Source organism: Hemiscyllium ocellatum, chromosome 20 (genome assembly GCF_020745735.1).
Source record: "Hemiscyllium ocellatum isolate sHemOce1 chromosome 20, sHemOce1.pat.X.cur, whole genome shotgun sequence".
Taxonomy (NCBI): domain Eukaryota; kingdom Metazoa; phylum Chordata; class Chondrichthyes; order Orectolobiformes; family Hemiscylliidae; genus Hemiscyllium; species Hemiscyllium ocellatum.
In genome coordinates this window covers 22,310,443-22,327,999 of record NC_083420.1, presented here as the reverse complement: position 1 = coordinate 22,327,999, position 17,557 = coordinate 22,310,443, and the positions used below count along the sequence as shown (strand labels likewise).

At 40.7% G+C, this 17,557-nt stretch overlaps 1 protein-coding gene across 1 annotated transcript; it reads left to right on the top strand.

The window, feature by feature from the left end:
• Positions 1–1,155: 1,155 nt before the first annotated feature.
• Positions 1,156–12,046, top strand: bri3 (brain protein I3). Its single transcript, XM_060840565.1, has 3 exons — positions 1,156–1,552; positions 2,072–2,204; positions 11,085–12,046. Exons 1-3 carry the CDS (start codon positions 1,414–1,416, stop codon positions 11,215–11,217), a joined length of 405 nt encoding a protein of 134 aa, XP_060696548.1. The 5' UTR covers positions 1,156–1,413; the 3' UTR covers positions 11,218–12,046.
• Positions 12,047–17,557: the final 5,511 nt, after the last annotated feature.

The following is a 17,557-nucleotide window of genomic DNA, read 5'->3' as shown; positions in this document are numbered from 1 at the left end:
TCCCACCTTACACAGTAGAGTGGGAGCCTTAAACAGTGTCCTTCGTTCATTAAGCCTTGGCTGTGGCTACCCCAAATTTTGTGAATCCCCCCAGCATGTAGTCTTGTACCTTGTAGTGTGTCACCTTTCAAAATTGGGTCCTGGACAGCTCTTGAGTTATCTGGATCTGTGCTACTCATTGATCTGTATGTTTAAAATGGAAAGGTTTTGCCCTGTCCTCCACTCATATAGTACGCTGCCACTCTCCCATGGTTTATCCTACCCCTGCTCTTGTTTTTGTAGACACAGCACCTGATGAAGGGCTTATGCTCGATACGTTAAATTCTCTATTCCTGAGATGCTGCCTGGCCTGCTGTGCTTTGACCAGCAACACATTTGCAACAGCACTTACATGGTTGGTTCAGATAAGTTTCTGATCAATGATCTAAATCTCAGGAGGTTGCTGGTGGGGTGGTCAGTGATGGTAAAAGTCAGGAGAAGATGGTTGGGTTCCTTTTTCTTGTAGATGATAGTTGTCTAACATTTAATGTGGTCCACATATTGCAAACTTGGACGCAGTTTGAAATGATGGGAGATGGAAGGGAGCTGTTTATCTAAAACAGAATGTGGCTGGGAATGCTCAGTTTCAGATATTAAAATAGGCTGGGACTTTTTTCACTGGAGTGGAGGTGTTGAGGGTGAGCTTATTGAAGTTTATAAAATCACGAGGAGCATAGATAAAGTGAATGACAAAGGTCTTTTCCCTCAGGTGGGTAAATTCAAAACTGGGGAGCTATTTTAAGGGGAGTGGAGAAAGAGATTTAAAAGGACGTGAGGAATATATTTTTTAAATTAGGGTGTTTGTGTGTGGAATGAATTGCCAGAGGAAGTGGTGGAAGCAGGCACAGTTACAACATTTAAAAGACATTTGGATAAGTACATGAAGAAGGATGGTTTGGAGGGATATGGACCAACCACAGGCAATGGGGACAAGTTTAGTTTGGGGTTATGGTCGGCACGGACTGGTTAGACCAAAGGATCTGTTTTTATTGAGTTAAACAACATTAAATCTAAAATAGAGAGCAGGGTCCCTTTAATGACTGTTGCGGAAGTCACATTGCCTGCCGTCACGTGACAGGTATCTTGTGATTTTGTATCGAGTTGGGGGGGGGGGGGGGGGTGAAGGAAATCCCCGGAGTGCGCATGTCGAACCTGGTGTAACAATCCCCGGGAGACAGGGCGGTGATTCCCCGGGCCGTGAGAGAGAGGTTCGCTGCTGCCCGCTCCCCAGCTCTCGGGAAACCCTCCCGTACAGAGAGGGTTCCCATTCTGTCCTGGCCCACAACCTCGCTCCAGGGCTGAGCGACGCCTGCTGCCACTGGAGTTCCGCCGCCACTGTCGCTTTCTCTCGGCTCCTGCTTTCCTTCTCCACCCATGGATAACAAGCCCCTCTTGCAGGAGAGGCCACCCGCGTACGCTGCGGTGCCGGAGAGGGGCTACGACTACGGCCAGACCTATGGGACCATCCCACCGCCTGGATACCAGCCCCCTCCATACTCTTACCCGGCTTCAGGTGTGCCCACCCATTTGTTATTTATATCGTGTACATAGCCAATCTAATCCCCCACTGGAGCCGCAGCAAAGTAATGGCAGGGTGTATGTAATTGCAATGAAACTTCGAAATCAGCTGACAGAAATATTCTTCACGTTTCCCCTCAGTGCTGAGAGTTTAACGGTGATTGTTTGGAGAGGCTGGGTAACAAGACTGTTAGTTTTGTCGTGATCAGTTGATCCTTTAAAATCGCAAATAATCAGAAATTAATTTTGAGTTTTAAACATGCCAACATTACTTTAAATATTCTGGGGGCTCACAAGGTTGACTTAAGTTAATCGATGAAACTGGTCTGTTCTTAATCTTGCTGTATGGATTCATTTTCTTTAAGGTGTGTTTTAAACGCCAGTTATTTTGATATTGACATTGCTTTGATAATGGGATTATTTAAATGAAGATAAAGGTTTTTTGGGTGGGGAAAAGAGGGGATGTAATTATTTTATGGAATTGAATCAGGTTTTGACTTTTTTTGTTTTGCAGGTTATGTACCTCCAGCCCCTGCAGGTATCCAGCCCCCTGTGTGCCCAGGATCAAACTATTCAAACACTTACACCATTATTCAGCAGCCAGCTGCAGCTTCAGTTGTAGTGGTGGGTGGCTGTCCAGCTTGCAGGTAATAATGATGCACTTTTTTTAAAAAAAAAGCTATGCTTGTGAATGAACTTACAATTTTGAAGAATGACTCCTCCAGAAAGCTGTCAATTTTGAAGTGTCATGGTAAAGTTAGGAATGTTTTATGACATGTATGCTTCATTTGAGTTAACAAATATCATGGAATAGTTTCCTTACAGTGTGGAAGAGGCTATCTGACCCATTGAGTCTGCACTGACCCTCCAAGCACCATGCTGCCTAGACCCAGCTCTCCACCTGAACCCTGTAACCCTGCATTTCTCATGGCTAAACCACCTAAATTACGTGCCTGTAGACAGTACAGGCAATTAAGTTAGCCAGTCCACCTAACCACCTTTTTGGACCATGGGAGAAATTGGAGCACCTGGCAGAAACCCTCATACGGAGAATTGTGCAAACTCCAAAGTAGCAAAGTTGTGACCTTGCACATACCAATCCCTTGCTACTGTTTAAATTAACAGCTTCCTACCCATCCTGGTGATGGAAGATCCTCCAACTTGGGCTAAACTGCCCAGTACATGTGCAACGGCTCTGGATTGCAATTTTATTTTCTGCTCAACCTGTTCAGAAATATTACCAATCACTTCTGAAGCAAATGGAGCTTGAACCTGGATCTGAGGTAGGGACACTACCACTGCACTACAGGCATCTTCAAACAAATGAATTAAGGTGTTTCATTGTCCTTGGACTTCATATTGACTAAGGGCATCCCCAATGAAAGCAGGTTATGTCCAATGGTTCCTGAACATTTTTCATATCTACCACGGAGATGGGCCCACTTATCTGGATGTCAAGTCTGGGATCATACTCTGGACCCTTGAAAATCACAATACCCTTGAATTTATCTCAGGAATAGGGGTGAGGGGAGGCTGGGTGTTGTGGTGGAGCTGAACACCACTCAACTCTATTCCCCACCCCCTCAAATGTCACCCCACTGTACCCCCAGGCTGTATGTTGGCAGTATTCAGATGTGCCACAAACCTGTGGCCATGTCCATTACAGAACCACCTCCTGACCTCAAAGTTTCAGGGATTTGTGGAGACCTGTGTGAATTTCAGCTCTTAACTGGTGATGTATTGCCCTGTACTCTATCAACACAATTATTTTTACTGTTCATATTTGGGTAACATTGTTTGCATGTTTTGAAAGCAAGCTGTTCAGAGATGTCTGCAATAGGTGGGATTTGAATCTGCCTCCTGGGTCAGGATTATACCACAAGTGGCCCTTATGGGTTATATGGATCAAGAACTTTACTGTTCATTATGCACTCAACCACAAATTTACTAAACTGCTGTACAGTCAGTTCTACTGTAATGGTGGTTCTGTTCTCGTGCAATCACATGTTATGAGAAAATCATAATAGCAGCACCATTTTAAACTAATGGGGCTGGAATCTCATTAAAACCAATATATGCTTTAAAACTTTGTGCTTTAGAAAGTGTCCCCAATTCGTCAAATGTTAACACAACGTGTTATAGCAGAACAGCCTGTACAGCCACATGAAGTTGTTCTATGTGACGTGTTGTCAGGTAGAAAACCTAGCAGCCACTGGCTAGTCAATGATGCATTTAAATATTACATCCACAATGCACTGAGGAATATCAGAACTTATGCTTAATATTTAGTGTTTTTTTTAAATCTAGAGATTATTCAGCGGATGCACAAAATAGTGGCCTGTAACTCATCACTAGTGTTTCAGTAAAAATGGATTAGATTTTTTCTTGCCTCTAGGTTGGACCTCTAACTTCAGTTTGAAATTTTACTATTGATATGTAGCTTGTTCAAACAAAATATTATTTTGTTAATTGTACTTCATACAATTTCATAGTAAATGATGCCATTTCACCCCATTATGAAGAAAAACTCAGTGGAATGAACCGTTGGCCAGTCTTTAAAAGAAACCCTACATTGAATTTAGGTTTCCACTTGTATGTAAAACTGAAGTGGTGGGTGGTTTTGTTGGTGTGTTTTCCAGACTGGTGTAGGAGCCTTTGGCTTGGACTAATTCTCCATTCTTTTAAGAAAGGCAACTTGAACACCTTGCTTGCAATCCTGGTTTGAGATTTAAAGTTAATGACCGGCAGTTTGATATGCTTTGTGGCTCTTTTCTAAAATGACTCTTCAAGTTCTGTTGGGCTAAGCCAACTTGATATAGCAATATTTCTTCGTGAAACTTGATTATGTAGACTCAAATTCCAATTATTCTGGGAAATTTAGTTTAGGTCCTCTTCCCTCAAACCATATTAAGCTAATAGAAGTGCAACGTCTCTCTGCAGCAGAGCAGGCTTTGATTACTACTTCCCAACTGTATCAAAACTGACATTATTAATTTAACATACAATATTCATTTGAGGCCACTGACTGTTTATAATAAACCCTTGGTCTAAGTCATTTTGGACTTTATTTACAAATAACACACTTCCATTGGGTAGAACGAAGTTTCCCATTCTTTTTTGGATAGAAATGCAGTTAAGTGATGGTCATGTTGAGCTGGCATCATGTACAAAGATTCCAGCTTTGTCAATTTGGCTTTTTTTTTTTGTTAACTTGTTCTTAGCTTCAGTCTTCATAAATACAATTATCATGACCATCTTTTTATCCACAGTTCTTTTGAAGATAGGTTGCCCTGTAACTTTTTTTTTCTACCTAAATTGATCATGGTGCAGTTGGGTGGAATCCTCCAACTGCTAAACTTCTGGTGCCCCAGTTTCAATTGTTTCTGTATTCATAACTATTAGTGGCCAGACTCCTCTGGTACCTCAACAAGTTTTTACCTGGTGAGCTGCATAGATGAGGAAAGGCCCAGAGTAGGTCCTCGGGTTGTGATCAGTTTGGGGATAATGTGAATTGGTTGCTGTGCATCTTGGTTAAATCCACAAAAGTGTCAAGACAAACAGGCCTGCCAGAAGGCTCCTGGTTTGATTCCTGACTTCAGCTGCTAACCAAATAACAAGCTTTAAATTACCAAATCTAGTAATGCTTTGCTCCCTGATGTGTCCACTTGCTGTACAGTGGAATAAACATTTGCATTGTGAATGGCACTGAGTAAATACATGGCATCCAACATTCTTTACAGCCAATAAAACCTTTGAGCTGCAGGGAGTTGTAATGTAAGAAACATGGTAGCCAATTTATAGACTGCAAACAGTAGTGAGATAATTGAAGTGTTGATTGGAAGGTCAGTTGGCTAAATAGTGGGTTTGCAGTGGTGAGTGATGCTAGCAGCATGGGTTCAATTCTCACATTAGCTGAGGTTACCGTAAAGGCCTTCCCCTTGCCTGATGTGTGGTTAATTTCAGTTTTACGCACCACCAGTGAGCAGCCCTTTGGGTCTGGTGACTTTACCACTTATTGATTTGAGTGATAAATATCAGCTGTTTTACACAGGATCTTTTATAGTTAATGCGTCCTTGATTTTAAAATCTCACCCAAAGACTCTACTTCTGACAACATACCACTCCATTAGTATAACACTAAAGTCTGAAACTGGATCTTCTACCCAGATCTCATGGAGTACAACGTGAACCTACAACCTTTTGATTCCAAGGCACATGTTATCCACTGAGCCATGGTTATTAACAGTTGTTGACTGTTCTCAAGTGGGAAAACAAGTTTTGGCAATTAAAATTATTTTACTGTTGGAATCAAATCTGGTGAAACTTGGCATGTAGGGAACTGAAACACAGCTGGCGTTCTAAAGCTTCCATAATAGTCAACTTCCATGTAAATTTTGAGAATATATTTTACACGTGGAATCTCACTTCTGTAAAGTGAGTAGTCAAGTTCCAACTACGACTGCATATCCTTCAGAATTCGGGGTCTATTTCTGAACCTTCGAGTCCTGAGGAAAAGGGTCTGATGGAAAGGAATGTTGGAAAATGTCAGTTTAGTTTTTCTCCCTCTATCCTGTGTTGATCTGCATTCCTGTCATCCATGAATTGTTTGGAGAGGTTTATACAATGTGCAGAAATTGAAAATAGACAATCTGATTCCAGTTCAGAGACTTTCATTTTCCCCCAGACTCTACGGTCTTCCCTTTTTTTTTGTTTGCTCATTCCATTTCCTTTTTTTTTTCTTTCGATCTTTTCTTGCCCTCTGTTCCCTAATTCCCTTCCTTATTTCTCACTCCACTGTTTTGCATTCCTCCTCTCCTGGGCTTCTGCATCTGCATTCCTCATGGCTCCTGTTCTCTGCATTTTTCTTTCTCTTACACCCTCTGTTACCCAGGTCCTATCTATAGTCCCTTGGCCTCTATTGCCCACTTGTCTCCTGCTCTCCTTGACTGATCCCCACTCCTTCCCTGTTTTGACTTGTTCCCTGCCACTGCTTCGCTCTACACACCCTCCCAAACTCTGTTCCACCGCACTATTGTTTTGGCTGTTGCATGGTGCCGCTGCTCTCAAACACCATCTCTTTTGGTGTCTCAGTTGTGCTCTCGTCTGACAAAAAGAATGGGACAGACTCCACTCTCTCTCGCACTGCCTCCTTCCTGTGCTGCACCACTTCTTCACTCTTTTCTTTTCTCTTTTGTCTCAACATTAGCTCTTACTGGTTCCTGCTTTCCTTCTGTCTCCTCCATAGATTGCACTTGTGCTGTTACCCTCCCCTCCTCTCAGACCTTCCCTTTCTTCTGCACTCTCCCTTGCCTTCCTTGCACTCTCCCTTGCCTTCCTTTCACTCTAGCTTTCTTATGCCTTTGCTTTTCCCCATCCCTTGCATTTTGTCCCTCCTGTAGTTCCAACCCATTCTCTTTTGCATTATTGTGCACTCTCTTTACCTTCCTATTCTTGTCACCCTTTTTTTTGTCTCCATGACGACCCTCCCCTCCTCCCCCCACCCCCCACCCCCCCCCCCTCTGGCTGTCATTCCCTTTTGCCCCCTCTGCCATGGCGTGTGCTAGACTTTTTATCTCTATCTCAGAGACAGAGAATTTCCTGTTGGTCACCTGACTTCTTGGAAATGGTGCTTCAAATTGAAACCTAAAGTCATGGAGGGAATTAGTTTGCTGGCACTTTACAATGATTCACCCTGGTTGTGAATGATGCTCCAAGCTTTTACTGGGCCTCTTAAAATCAACATGTAGTCAAATTTAATCAGCACTTTGTGTAGCATTTTGTAGCTGCATTTGAATGTTTGTTTGCTTTGAGTTTTATGGCTGAGGAAAATGGGAAGTTGTCTACTATTCTTAAACAAATCTAAAATAACTTACCCTTTCCTCATATTAGAAACTATTTCAAATCTTGTGCTCTTTCTTGGTGTGTTGCCCACACCAATGTTCCAATATGAATTATCTTTTCTTTCTAATGCTTTGGCTAAAGGGATTATTTTTAACCTGCCACTGAACCAATCCTTTTCATTTGACTCCCATCCAGGATAGGAAACTTCCTGAACCTTCATGTTTGATTCTTGCAGTCAAGTACTCTGACCCTTGTTCTGGGTAAACTTTTTTTTATCATTTTGTAATTCAATTTTTATTCACTCTTCACTTTTTTTGCTCTAAAGTGAAGAAAATGTAGCTTAAATTCTGCCTGTAGCTGATGCTGGGTTACAACTGAACTTAAAACTTTGATTGCTTGAATGCATTATTATGTTTAATGTGAGATCCTGTTTTCATATTGTATATTGACTACATCGTTCAAGCCAATGGTAAAGTGACATGTTAACTGTAAGAGATCTCGCTATCATTGCAATAGATCTTTCCCTTTCCAAATATTGTTAGGGATCCCTGGTCATCCACTTGCAGTGATAATGACCAAATAGACTCCAACTCAGCAACCAATCACATTAAGATTGTTCACAAAGAACAAACCAGTAAGTGAAGTGGACAGATTCTTTACTTGAAATTTGAGTGAAATAAAGGTTGAGATATAACAAATGGGAATTAAAAGTTAAATAAACTTTTAAAATTGTACTTTTGATTGTAACTTGTTAATTGGAAACTTGTTGATCTGCATATAAATTAGTGTATTTAAAAAAAAATTGTAGAGCATATAATTTTTTTTAAAAAACTGAATTTTTTTTTGTCAAGTGTAAAAGTGCAATTTCTTCTGCTTTTGGTTGGGAGGGTGGGATGTCACAATCCAAACCAGGACTGACTTGACTCTGTTGCCCTTGAGAAAGTGTTGCAGTCTATTATGTACAGCCAATATCTCAGGGAGGGAGTTTCAGGATTTTGACCAGGTGACAGTCAAGAAATTACATCTGCTGCCATCCTGACTTGGAAATATATAAGGAACCTGTAAGTGGTGTTCCCATACATGATGTCCTTGTCCTTAGTACCTTCTAAACCCAATACCTCTATCAAAGAAACCTTGATCAGTTGCTGCACTGTAGGAGTGAATGTTGAAACTGGTGGATGGGATGTTCAAACAAGCTGTTTTGTCCTCTCTACTGTCAATACTTGTTCTCAAAGCTGCACTTAATTAGGCAACTTGGGAGTATTCCATCACATTAATTTGTGGCTTGTATATAGTGGAAGTATTTGAGGAGTCAGGAGGTAAGTTATTTGTATAATTTTCAGCTACTGGCAATGTTCATGTGATCCAGTTCAGTTTCTGGTCAAGATAAAGGTGAAGTCATATTATGACTAGGCTTGGGGTGTCTTCTCATTGGAGATGACTGGTGATGGTTTAAATGGAGATTCACCATCTCTCTAAAGTGAGAAGAGAGGTTGAGAAATATCTTTTTGCGGAGACCTCAGCCCATGTGGAAATTGCATCTATGCTGTTGGCATCACTCTGAAAGTCGGCCTTCCAGCCAACTTAGATTTTCCAAATACATTAAGAGCAACTAGAGAAAGAATACAGCTTCTTGGATCTGAGAGGATCGTCAGCATTGAATTTCTGGAGTGGAAGAGGTACTAAATATTTTTGTCAGTATTTACTGTGGAGAAAGAAATGGAGGCTAGAGAACTTGGGAAAATTGTAATGCGAATGGTTTACAAAACAGAAGAGGAAATGCTTGGGGAGCCTTAGAATACACAAAGGATAAATGTTGGGGACCTGATCAAGCCGAGATGTTGTGGGAAGTTAGGGAAGAAATTGTGGTGCTCCAAATAGAAATAGTTATATTGCCTACAACCACAAGTGAAGTGCTGGAGGATGGCTAACCTTATGTCTTTAGAGGCTATAAGGAGAAGCTTGGGAACTATAGATCTGAGCTTGACATTGGTGGTGAGTAATTTGGTGATTGTGAAACATAGGATTTACATGCATTTGGAGAGGCAAGGAATGTTTCGGGATAGTCAGCATGGTTTTGCGCAAGGGGAAATCATGTGTCTCAAACTTGAGATTTGAGGAAGTAACCAAAATGATTGCGAGCAGAGTAGTAGATATTGTTTATGTGGTCTTTAGTGAAGTGTTTGACAAGATTCTGCATGGTGTACTAACTAGTACAGTTAGATAACATGGGATACAGACAGCTCCCAAGGAGGAGCAGAAAGTTAGCAGCTTTGCTTTTCCTAATTTTTAACTGCACATAAGTGGACTCCAGAAGTTAGTGCTAGTTTTCCTGGTTGCAATGGCAGCATACACTGACCATATATCACCATTTTTGCCCTTGCTCCTATAATTTAATGATTTGGAATTTTGTGTACGTCACACAACTGCAGAGATGGTTGCTTTGGTTGCAGCTTTCTCTTCTTTTTCCGAGAGCCAAAAGGGATGGGATAGAATCAGTTTTAAGACTAAACTACTCTTTTTACAGTATCTACCAGCCTGATTTTGAAATTGAATAATTTCAATTTTCTGCTGTCCTGAAACTCTAGTGAAAGCCAACTAAGGAAAATGAAGTACAAATTCTTCTGGCTCACAAATGAGTTCTGTACAATTGGAGCAGAACAGATCTGGTCTTACCACAAGATTAAATCATTGTATATTTGCTTGGCTCAGTTGGAAAGTGCATTCTTCTGAGCCAGAAGGTTGGTTTCAAGTTTAGTTCCAGGATATGGGGACACATGTCAGGTCCACACTCTGTGGTTAAAGGATAGGAACATGATTCAGTTTGACTACAATCCCTTCTGAAGTCATAACACATCCATTCAGTTTGCACAGGATCCTCACTTGGGTGAGGCACCCAAAGCTGCTGTGAAATTCTTCAGTTGGATTTGATTGTCTCCTGCACTTAGTAATTGATTTCACATGTCTCAATGTCCTTTCTCAATTAAAAAAATCTGTTCTGGCATTTTCAGTTGTCTCCAGCCTCTCATTTTCTTGTGTGGTTATCTCCAGATTTCTTACCCTATATGTAAATGATTCCTGTTATCATTCTTTTATTCATTCATTCATGGGAGGGGAGGGCATCGTTGGCTAGGCCAGCATTTGTTGCCCAGAGGGCAATTAAGAGTCTGTCACACTGCTGTGGGTCTGGAGTCGCATATAGGCCAGACCAGGTAAGGATGGCAGTTTCCTTCAAGGGACATTAGTGAACCAGATGATTGATGACACATTCGTGGTTATTATTGAACTCTCGATTCCAGATTTTTATTGAACTCCAATTCCATTATCTGCCATGGCAGGATTCAGACCAGAGTCTTTGGATTAATAGTTTAGTGATAAAACCACTAGGTCATCACCTCCCTTTTAATAGCATTAGATAAAATAGTCCAGTTCAAATTTTAAAGATCACATTTGTTCTAGATTTCTTTCTGATGGAAATAATTCACTCTATCTAAGACATTAAATTGTTTTAATCTCAATTTAGGAAATACAAGCCTACCTGTGTCCAATTGGTACTTGGAATTTAGTTCTATTATCACCGGTATTGCTCTGAAACTGCATGTGCATAATTTTGGCTGCAATAAAAATGGGGAATGTGGAGTGAGTTGACAATTTTTTAAATTTTAATTTTGTTTTCTTTTAAACAGGGTTGGTGTTCTGGAAGATGACTTCACTTGCTTGGGTGTGCTGTGTGCAATATTATTCTTTCCAATTGGGATCCTATTTTGTTTGGCACTGCGACAACGGAGATGCCCAAACTGTGGAGCCAGCTTCGGTTAACTGGATCAGTGTGACCAGCCTATCTGTGGCCAAATTGAAATTTTTTACTGTAAATTCTCTGCCATTGTGTATAAACTACAGATGACTTGCCTTCATTCTGTGATTTAGTTTGATAGAAATTGAGATTTGATCTTTAAAAACAAAAGCATGACAATTGAATGCCTGCAAGTGACTAATTTCTCCATTATGAATAGTTCAAACGTACAGGCAAAAATTGATTCTTCATTTTACTGTTTCCTTAAATTGCCCTTGAAAATCTACAATTAAATCTGCATTCTTGTATTACTATTTTTAACTAGCTACTTTTGTCTGGTTGTTAAACAGAAGTGTCTATGATGGATCAGGAATGCCTTTGGCAACTTGGATAAGATGTGAATTGCGAGCCAGAGTTTAAATGTCATTTTGTTTGCGCACACTTTTCAACAGGTGGGAAAGTCTTGTATGGATGGGAGCTGTTTCTTCCATTGTGGAAGAACTATCCAGTTAGTCCCATTATCCCTTGTTTTTCCAGCAGTCTTGCTTGATTCTTTAGTTTGAGGGTTTATACAATTCCCTATTTTAAATTTGCAATTAATTTTCCACCCTTTTCAGTCAGTTCATTCTAGAGCATAACTCACTTTATTAAATTCCCAGCGCGCTCTCTATTTTTGCTAATTAACTTGAATCAAAGTTCTGTTTATAGATCCTCCTGCCACGGAATAGTTTCTTGAGGATTTGATTTGCGATGTTAAAAAAAAAACATGTTCGATGAGCCTGTTGACCTTTCCAAACCTACAGTCTCTGTCATTCAAATGGGACAATCTAAACCTGAATAAATTTATTTTCCATATTACTGCATGCCAGACCTAATGGATTGGGAAGTGGTTTTCCTGGTTAACTCTACATGATCATATTTCATCACGGCATGATGTCCCTGCAATCGTTGTGCTCAGCATAGTTCAAAAAGCTCTCTACACTTACCCTCCATGTGGTCTGTAATTCCAACAGTGTTTTTCAGAACATGCTATGCTGGTCCATGTCTTGAGTCGCATACAGAATAAGCTGAGGAAAATGTTTAACTTTTTTGCTGGGTGGTCTAGGACTTGGTCTGTGCTTGATGCTTTTGCGTAAAGGCGGTCATGCTTGTCACGAGGAACTTGGAGTAGAAATCTAACCCAAGGATATTTTGCATTTGTAAGTTTCATGCTTGGGTTTGTACAACTTCTCTAGTTAATATCCACGACTTTCAAAAAACAAGTTAAAACCAAACTAAATGTGGAGTCTGCTTATTGTCCTGTTACCAAAGTGCAAATAACTTCTGGGCTGATAAGTGAGCTTATTTTTTAAACTCCTGTTTTCTGATAACTAGGCCCTAGAAAACTTTTGTAGTTTTCTTCCTTTCCTATCCCATTTGAAATCATCTAATGTACTTAATTGGGATTATGTAAATTTTAAAAGCAAGTGTGTTCCTGGCTTATTTCACTTTTCCAACTGTTCTTTGTAAACTGGGTCTATTCTACCTTAACCTTTTTCTGAAGGTTTGATACTTGAGCTGAACTCATGTACACACTAGTCCCTGGTGTCTGAGGAATCAAGAATTTGATGCAAACTGATTTATGGATTATTATTGGCTTCATTAATACCATCTACTTGTACAAATGATTTGGACATTAAATGCTTAGCTTTCCCTCAGGAGTTTAAAATAGACTCTGAGCTGAAACAGGGTGAAAGTGAGGACTGCAGATGGAGATTAGTGGTGCTGGAAAAGCACAGCAGGTCAGGCAGCAACAGAGGAACAGAAAAAGTGACGTTTTGGGCAAAAGCCCTTCATCACCAATTTTCAGCACCAATCTAATCCAATAATCTTTGAAATGCGATTAGATGACTATCCCATTAGGAGCAAAAGCTAATACCCATATGCCACTAGCTTGAAAGAATATTAAAAAAAAGTTTTCATCACTGAAAACAGAATTTTACAGTTAAGATAGTGCTTAACCAGGCGTCAATATAGATCTTCTAGGAGAAAGTGAGGACTGGAGATCAGAGCTGAAAATGTGTTGCTGGAAAAGCGCAGCAGGTCAGGCAGCATCCAAGGAGCAGGAGAATCAACGTTTCGGAGATGAGCCCTTCAGGACAAATCAATATAGATCAACAAGCAACAATAGGCTTGATGGGTGAACAACCGTAAACGAGTGAAAATAGGAGCAGCTGTGTTTTGGACAACCTTGAAAATAAGTAGATTGAAGCATCTTAGCTAGAAGTGTCAGAATAACCAAATTGAGACATGAGGTTTAATATAAAGTTTTAGGACTAGATTGTTTAGCTTATTGGAGTTTGTCTAGTAATTCAGCAAGTTTTACACCGCTCTACCTTTGGACTTTCCCTTACCCTGAAAACTTTAGGTATTTGACTATTCAGACTCTGCCTTAGAAGTATTCACTAATCCTGCTTCCACTCTTGTGTGGAGAACAAAAGTTCCAAAGATCCACATCCTCAAACGTTTCTCCTGTCTCAAATGGGTGATTCCTGAATTTTAAAACTCTTAAATTGTTCTAGTTCCTCCCACAAGAAATGTTATTTTGTCATCCATCCTGTTAAGTACTTAATCAAACTGAATATGATCTTGCATGAGATACATGGCCAGCTTCACCTTTAACTGATTCCCAGGAAGGATTTATCTTAAGTGAACATTCACTACATTTATTTTTACTACATTTATAGCCTTGAGACAAACCATACACCGTACTCTAGTTGTGGTCTCGAAGTGTGTAAAACATCATGACCTTTGTGTTCCATTCATACAATAAATGACATTCCACTTACCACCTTATGCTGCAGCTGTGTACCAAATTTAGTTTGTATAAGAGCACACCCTAATCCCTTTTTCCAATCCTGAGTTCTGCAATCTCCATTTTAAAGTGGACAAGTTCACATTTTCACACATTATACTCTTGACAATTGTTTGCCTGCAATTTTTCTATATCCCTTTGCAGGCTTGCGGTATCGATGTGTCATCACCAAATTTAGAAGTCATCAGTTTGGTACTGACAAGACAATTTGGTCAAAATGTTTTAGCAATAGTTCAAATGAGGTGGGGGCAGTGTCACTGGACTAGTCATCTAGAGATCTTTGGTTAATACTGTGGGACTGTGGTCAAATCTCATTAAAGCAGCTGCTTTAATGTAAACTGTTCAATCTGGAAATGAAAGTGTGTCTCAGGTCACCATTACTATCACCAATTCTTCAAAACTAGCCTATTTGGTTTACTAATTCTGTTAAACTCTGCCATCCTTACCTGGTTGTCCAAATGTGACACCACATCCAGTCACATGACTGATTTCCTCTGACTACCTAGCAAACCATTAGCTTGAGGACAGTAAAGAACGGGCAAGAAATTATGGCCTATATGGTAACATTCATCTCAAATTAAAATTGCACAATAGCCTGGAAGTAGAAATAGACATGGGATATGTAGTTAGTTTATCTCTGGATCAAATGCGGCAGAGAGATGAACTATGTTGGCAGCACTAAAAAAAAGACAGGATTCGATTTCCTGTAATTCTGTTCTCTCGTACATCCCTAAGTCGCATTCTTTGGCTTGAATTGTTCCTGGAAAGCGCTCCTTAACCCCCCCAGTTGACCAGCATATGGTGACTTGTCCTACTACCTTTTGCTTTAAGTTTAGTGTGCAATAGTTATTTGAAGCACTTTGAACTATTCTTGCTTTAATAAAGATTGATGCTTCTGCTAGGCTCGTTCTCAAACCCGGTGCTTGTATGTGCACATTTGATGTAAAATCTTTCAACCTAGACTAAGTAGAAAATTTGTAGAATAGTGTGCTATTGCACGGTAACTCCAGATATGTCCCAGATACTCAAATTGGGGCATATATATTTATCTCTCCAGTCCACATCCTAATGACCCTACTGTTTGAGACGACTTTGGTAATGTAGTGCTCTAAATATGTTCCAGTTAGCCAAGAGAAATTTTGTTATTTAGTATGTGGAATGGGACCTATATGCTACCCAACACCAAATTAATTCTCTGTATGACTGATTTTATAATTGAAAAAACCCAAAATAGATGCTGGAAATTGAAACAAAATTCTGGAGAATTTTGGATCTAGCAGCATTTACGGAGGGAGGAAACTTTAATGTTTCAAATCTGATAGGACGTCCTTAGACGGTGCCAGACTTGAATTTATTTTGCATTTTCTGATTTTCATAAACTGAGCCAGTTGGATTTTAGATTCAGTTTTTTGTGATGGACAACTCACAGAACATAGAAAAGTACATCGCAGAACAGGCCCTTTAGCCCACGATGTGCTGAAGTTTAAACCTAATGTAAAATATAGTAACTTACGCACCCTTCAACTCACTGCTATCCATGTACAACACCATATGGCAGCCGGTGACAAGCGGTGTCCCGCAGGGTTCAGTGTTGGGGCCGCAGCTGTTCACATTATATATCAACGCTCTGGATGAAGGGACTGGGGGCATTCTAGTGAAGTTTGCCGATGATACGAAGTTAGGTGGACAGGCAGGTAGTACTGAGGAAGTGAGGAGGCTGCAGAAGGATCTAGACAATTTGGGAGAGTGGTCCAGGAAATGGCTGATGGAATTCAACGTGAGCAAATGTGAGGTCTTGCACTTGGGGAAAAAAGAATAAAAGCATAGACTACTTTCTAAACGGTGAGAAAATTCGTAAAGCCAAAGTACAAAGGGATCTGGGAGTGCTAGTTGAGGATTCTCTAAAGGTAAACATGCAGGTTGAGTCCGTGATTAAGAAAGCAAATGCAATTTTGTCACTTATCTCAAGAGGTTTGGAATATAAAAGCACCATTGTGCTACTGAGACTTTATAAAGCTCTGGTTAGGCCCCATTTGGAGTACTGTGTCCAGTTTTGGTCCCCACACCTCAGGAAGGACATACTGGCACTAGAACGTGTCCAGCAGAGATTCACACGGATGATCCCTGGAATGATTGATCTAACATACGAGGAATGGCTGAGGATCCTGGGATTGTATTCATTGGAGTTTAGAAGATTAAGGGGAGACTTAATAGAAACTTACAAGATAATACATGGCTTGGAAAGGGTGGATGCTAGGAATTTTTTTCCGTTAGGTGAGGGGACTAGGACCCGTAGACACAGCCTTAAAAATAAGGGGGTCAATTCAGAACAGAAATGTGGAGACATTTCTTCAGCCAGAGAGTGGTGGGCCTGTGGAATTCATTGCAGCAGAATGCAGTGGAGGCCGGGACGCTAAATGTCTTCAAGGCAGAGATTGATAAATTCTTGATGTCTTGAGGAATTAAGGGCTACGGGGAGAATGCTGGTAAGTGGAGTTGAAATGCCCATCAATCATGATTGAATGGCGGAGTGGACTCGATAGGCCGAATGGCCTTACTTCCACTCCTATGTCTTATGGTCATATGCTTTCTTAACAACCCTATCCACTTGGGTGGCAACTTTGAGGGATCTATGTACTTGCACACCCAGATCCCTGTTCCTCCACACTGCCAAGAGTCCTGTCTTTAAGCCTATGGTCAGCAGTCAAGTTTGACATTCCAAAAGCATCACTTTGCATTTATCCAGGTTGAACTCCATCTGCCATTTCTCAGCCCAGCTCTGCATCCTGTCTATGTCACGCTACAGCAGCCCTCTGTACTATTGATGACACCTCCAACCTTTGTGTCATCTGCAAATTTACTAACCCACCCCTCGTCATCCAAGTCATTTATAAAAAATACAAACAGCAGAAGCCCAAGAACAGAGCCCTATTGGACCCCACTCAACACTGACCTCAGGCAGAATACTTTCCATCTACAACCACTCTCTGCCTTCTGTCAGTCAGCCAATTCTGAATCCAGATAGCCAAATCTCCCTGTATCCCATACTTCCTAACTTTATGAATGAGCCTACCATAGGGAACCTTATTAAATGCCTTGCTGAAGTCCATATACACCACATCCACTGCTCAACCTTCATTGACGTGTCTTGACACCTCCTCAAAGAAATCATTAATGTGTGAGGCATAACCTGCCCCTCACAAAACATGCTGACTGTCTTTAATCGCACTACTCCTTGCCAAATAGTATTAAATGCTATCCCTCCGAAGTCTTTCCAAAACTTTGCTGACCACAGATGTAAGACTGACTGGTCTGTAATTGCCAGGGATTTCCCTATTACCCTTGAAAAGAGGAACATTTGTCTCCTTCCAATCCTTCGGTACGACTCCTGAGGAGAGTGAGGAGGCAAATATTCTCGCCAGCAGCTTCGCAACCTCCTTTCTTGCTTCCCGGAGCGGCTTAGGATAAATTTGGGCTGGCCCTGGGGACTTATCAATGTTAATGTTTTCCAA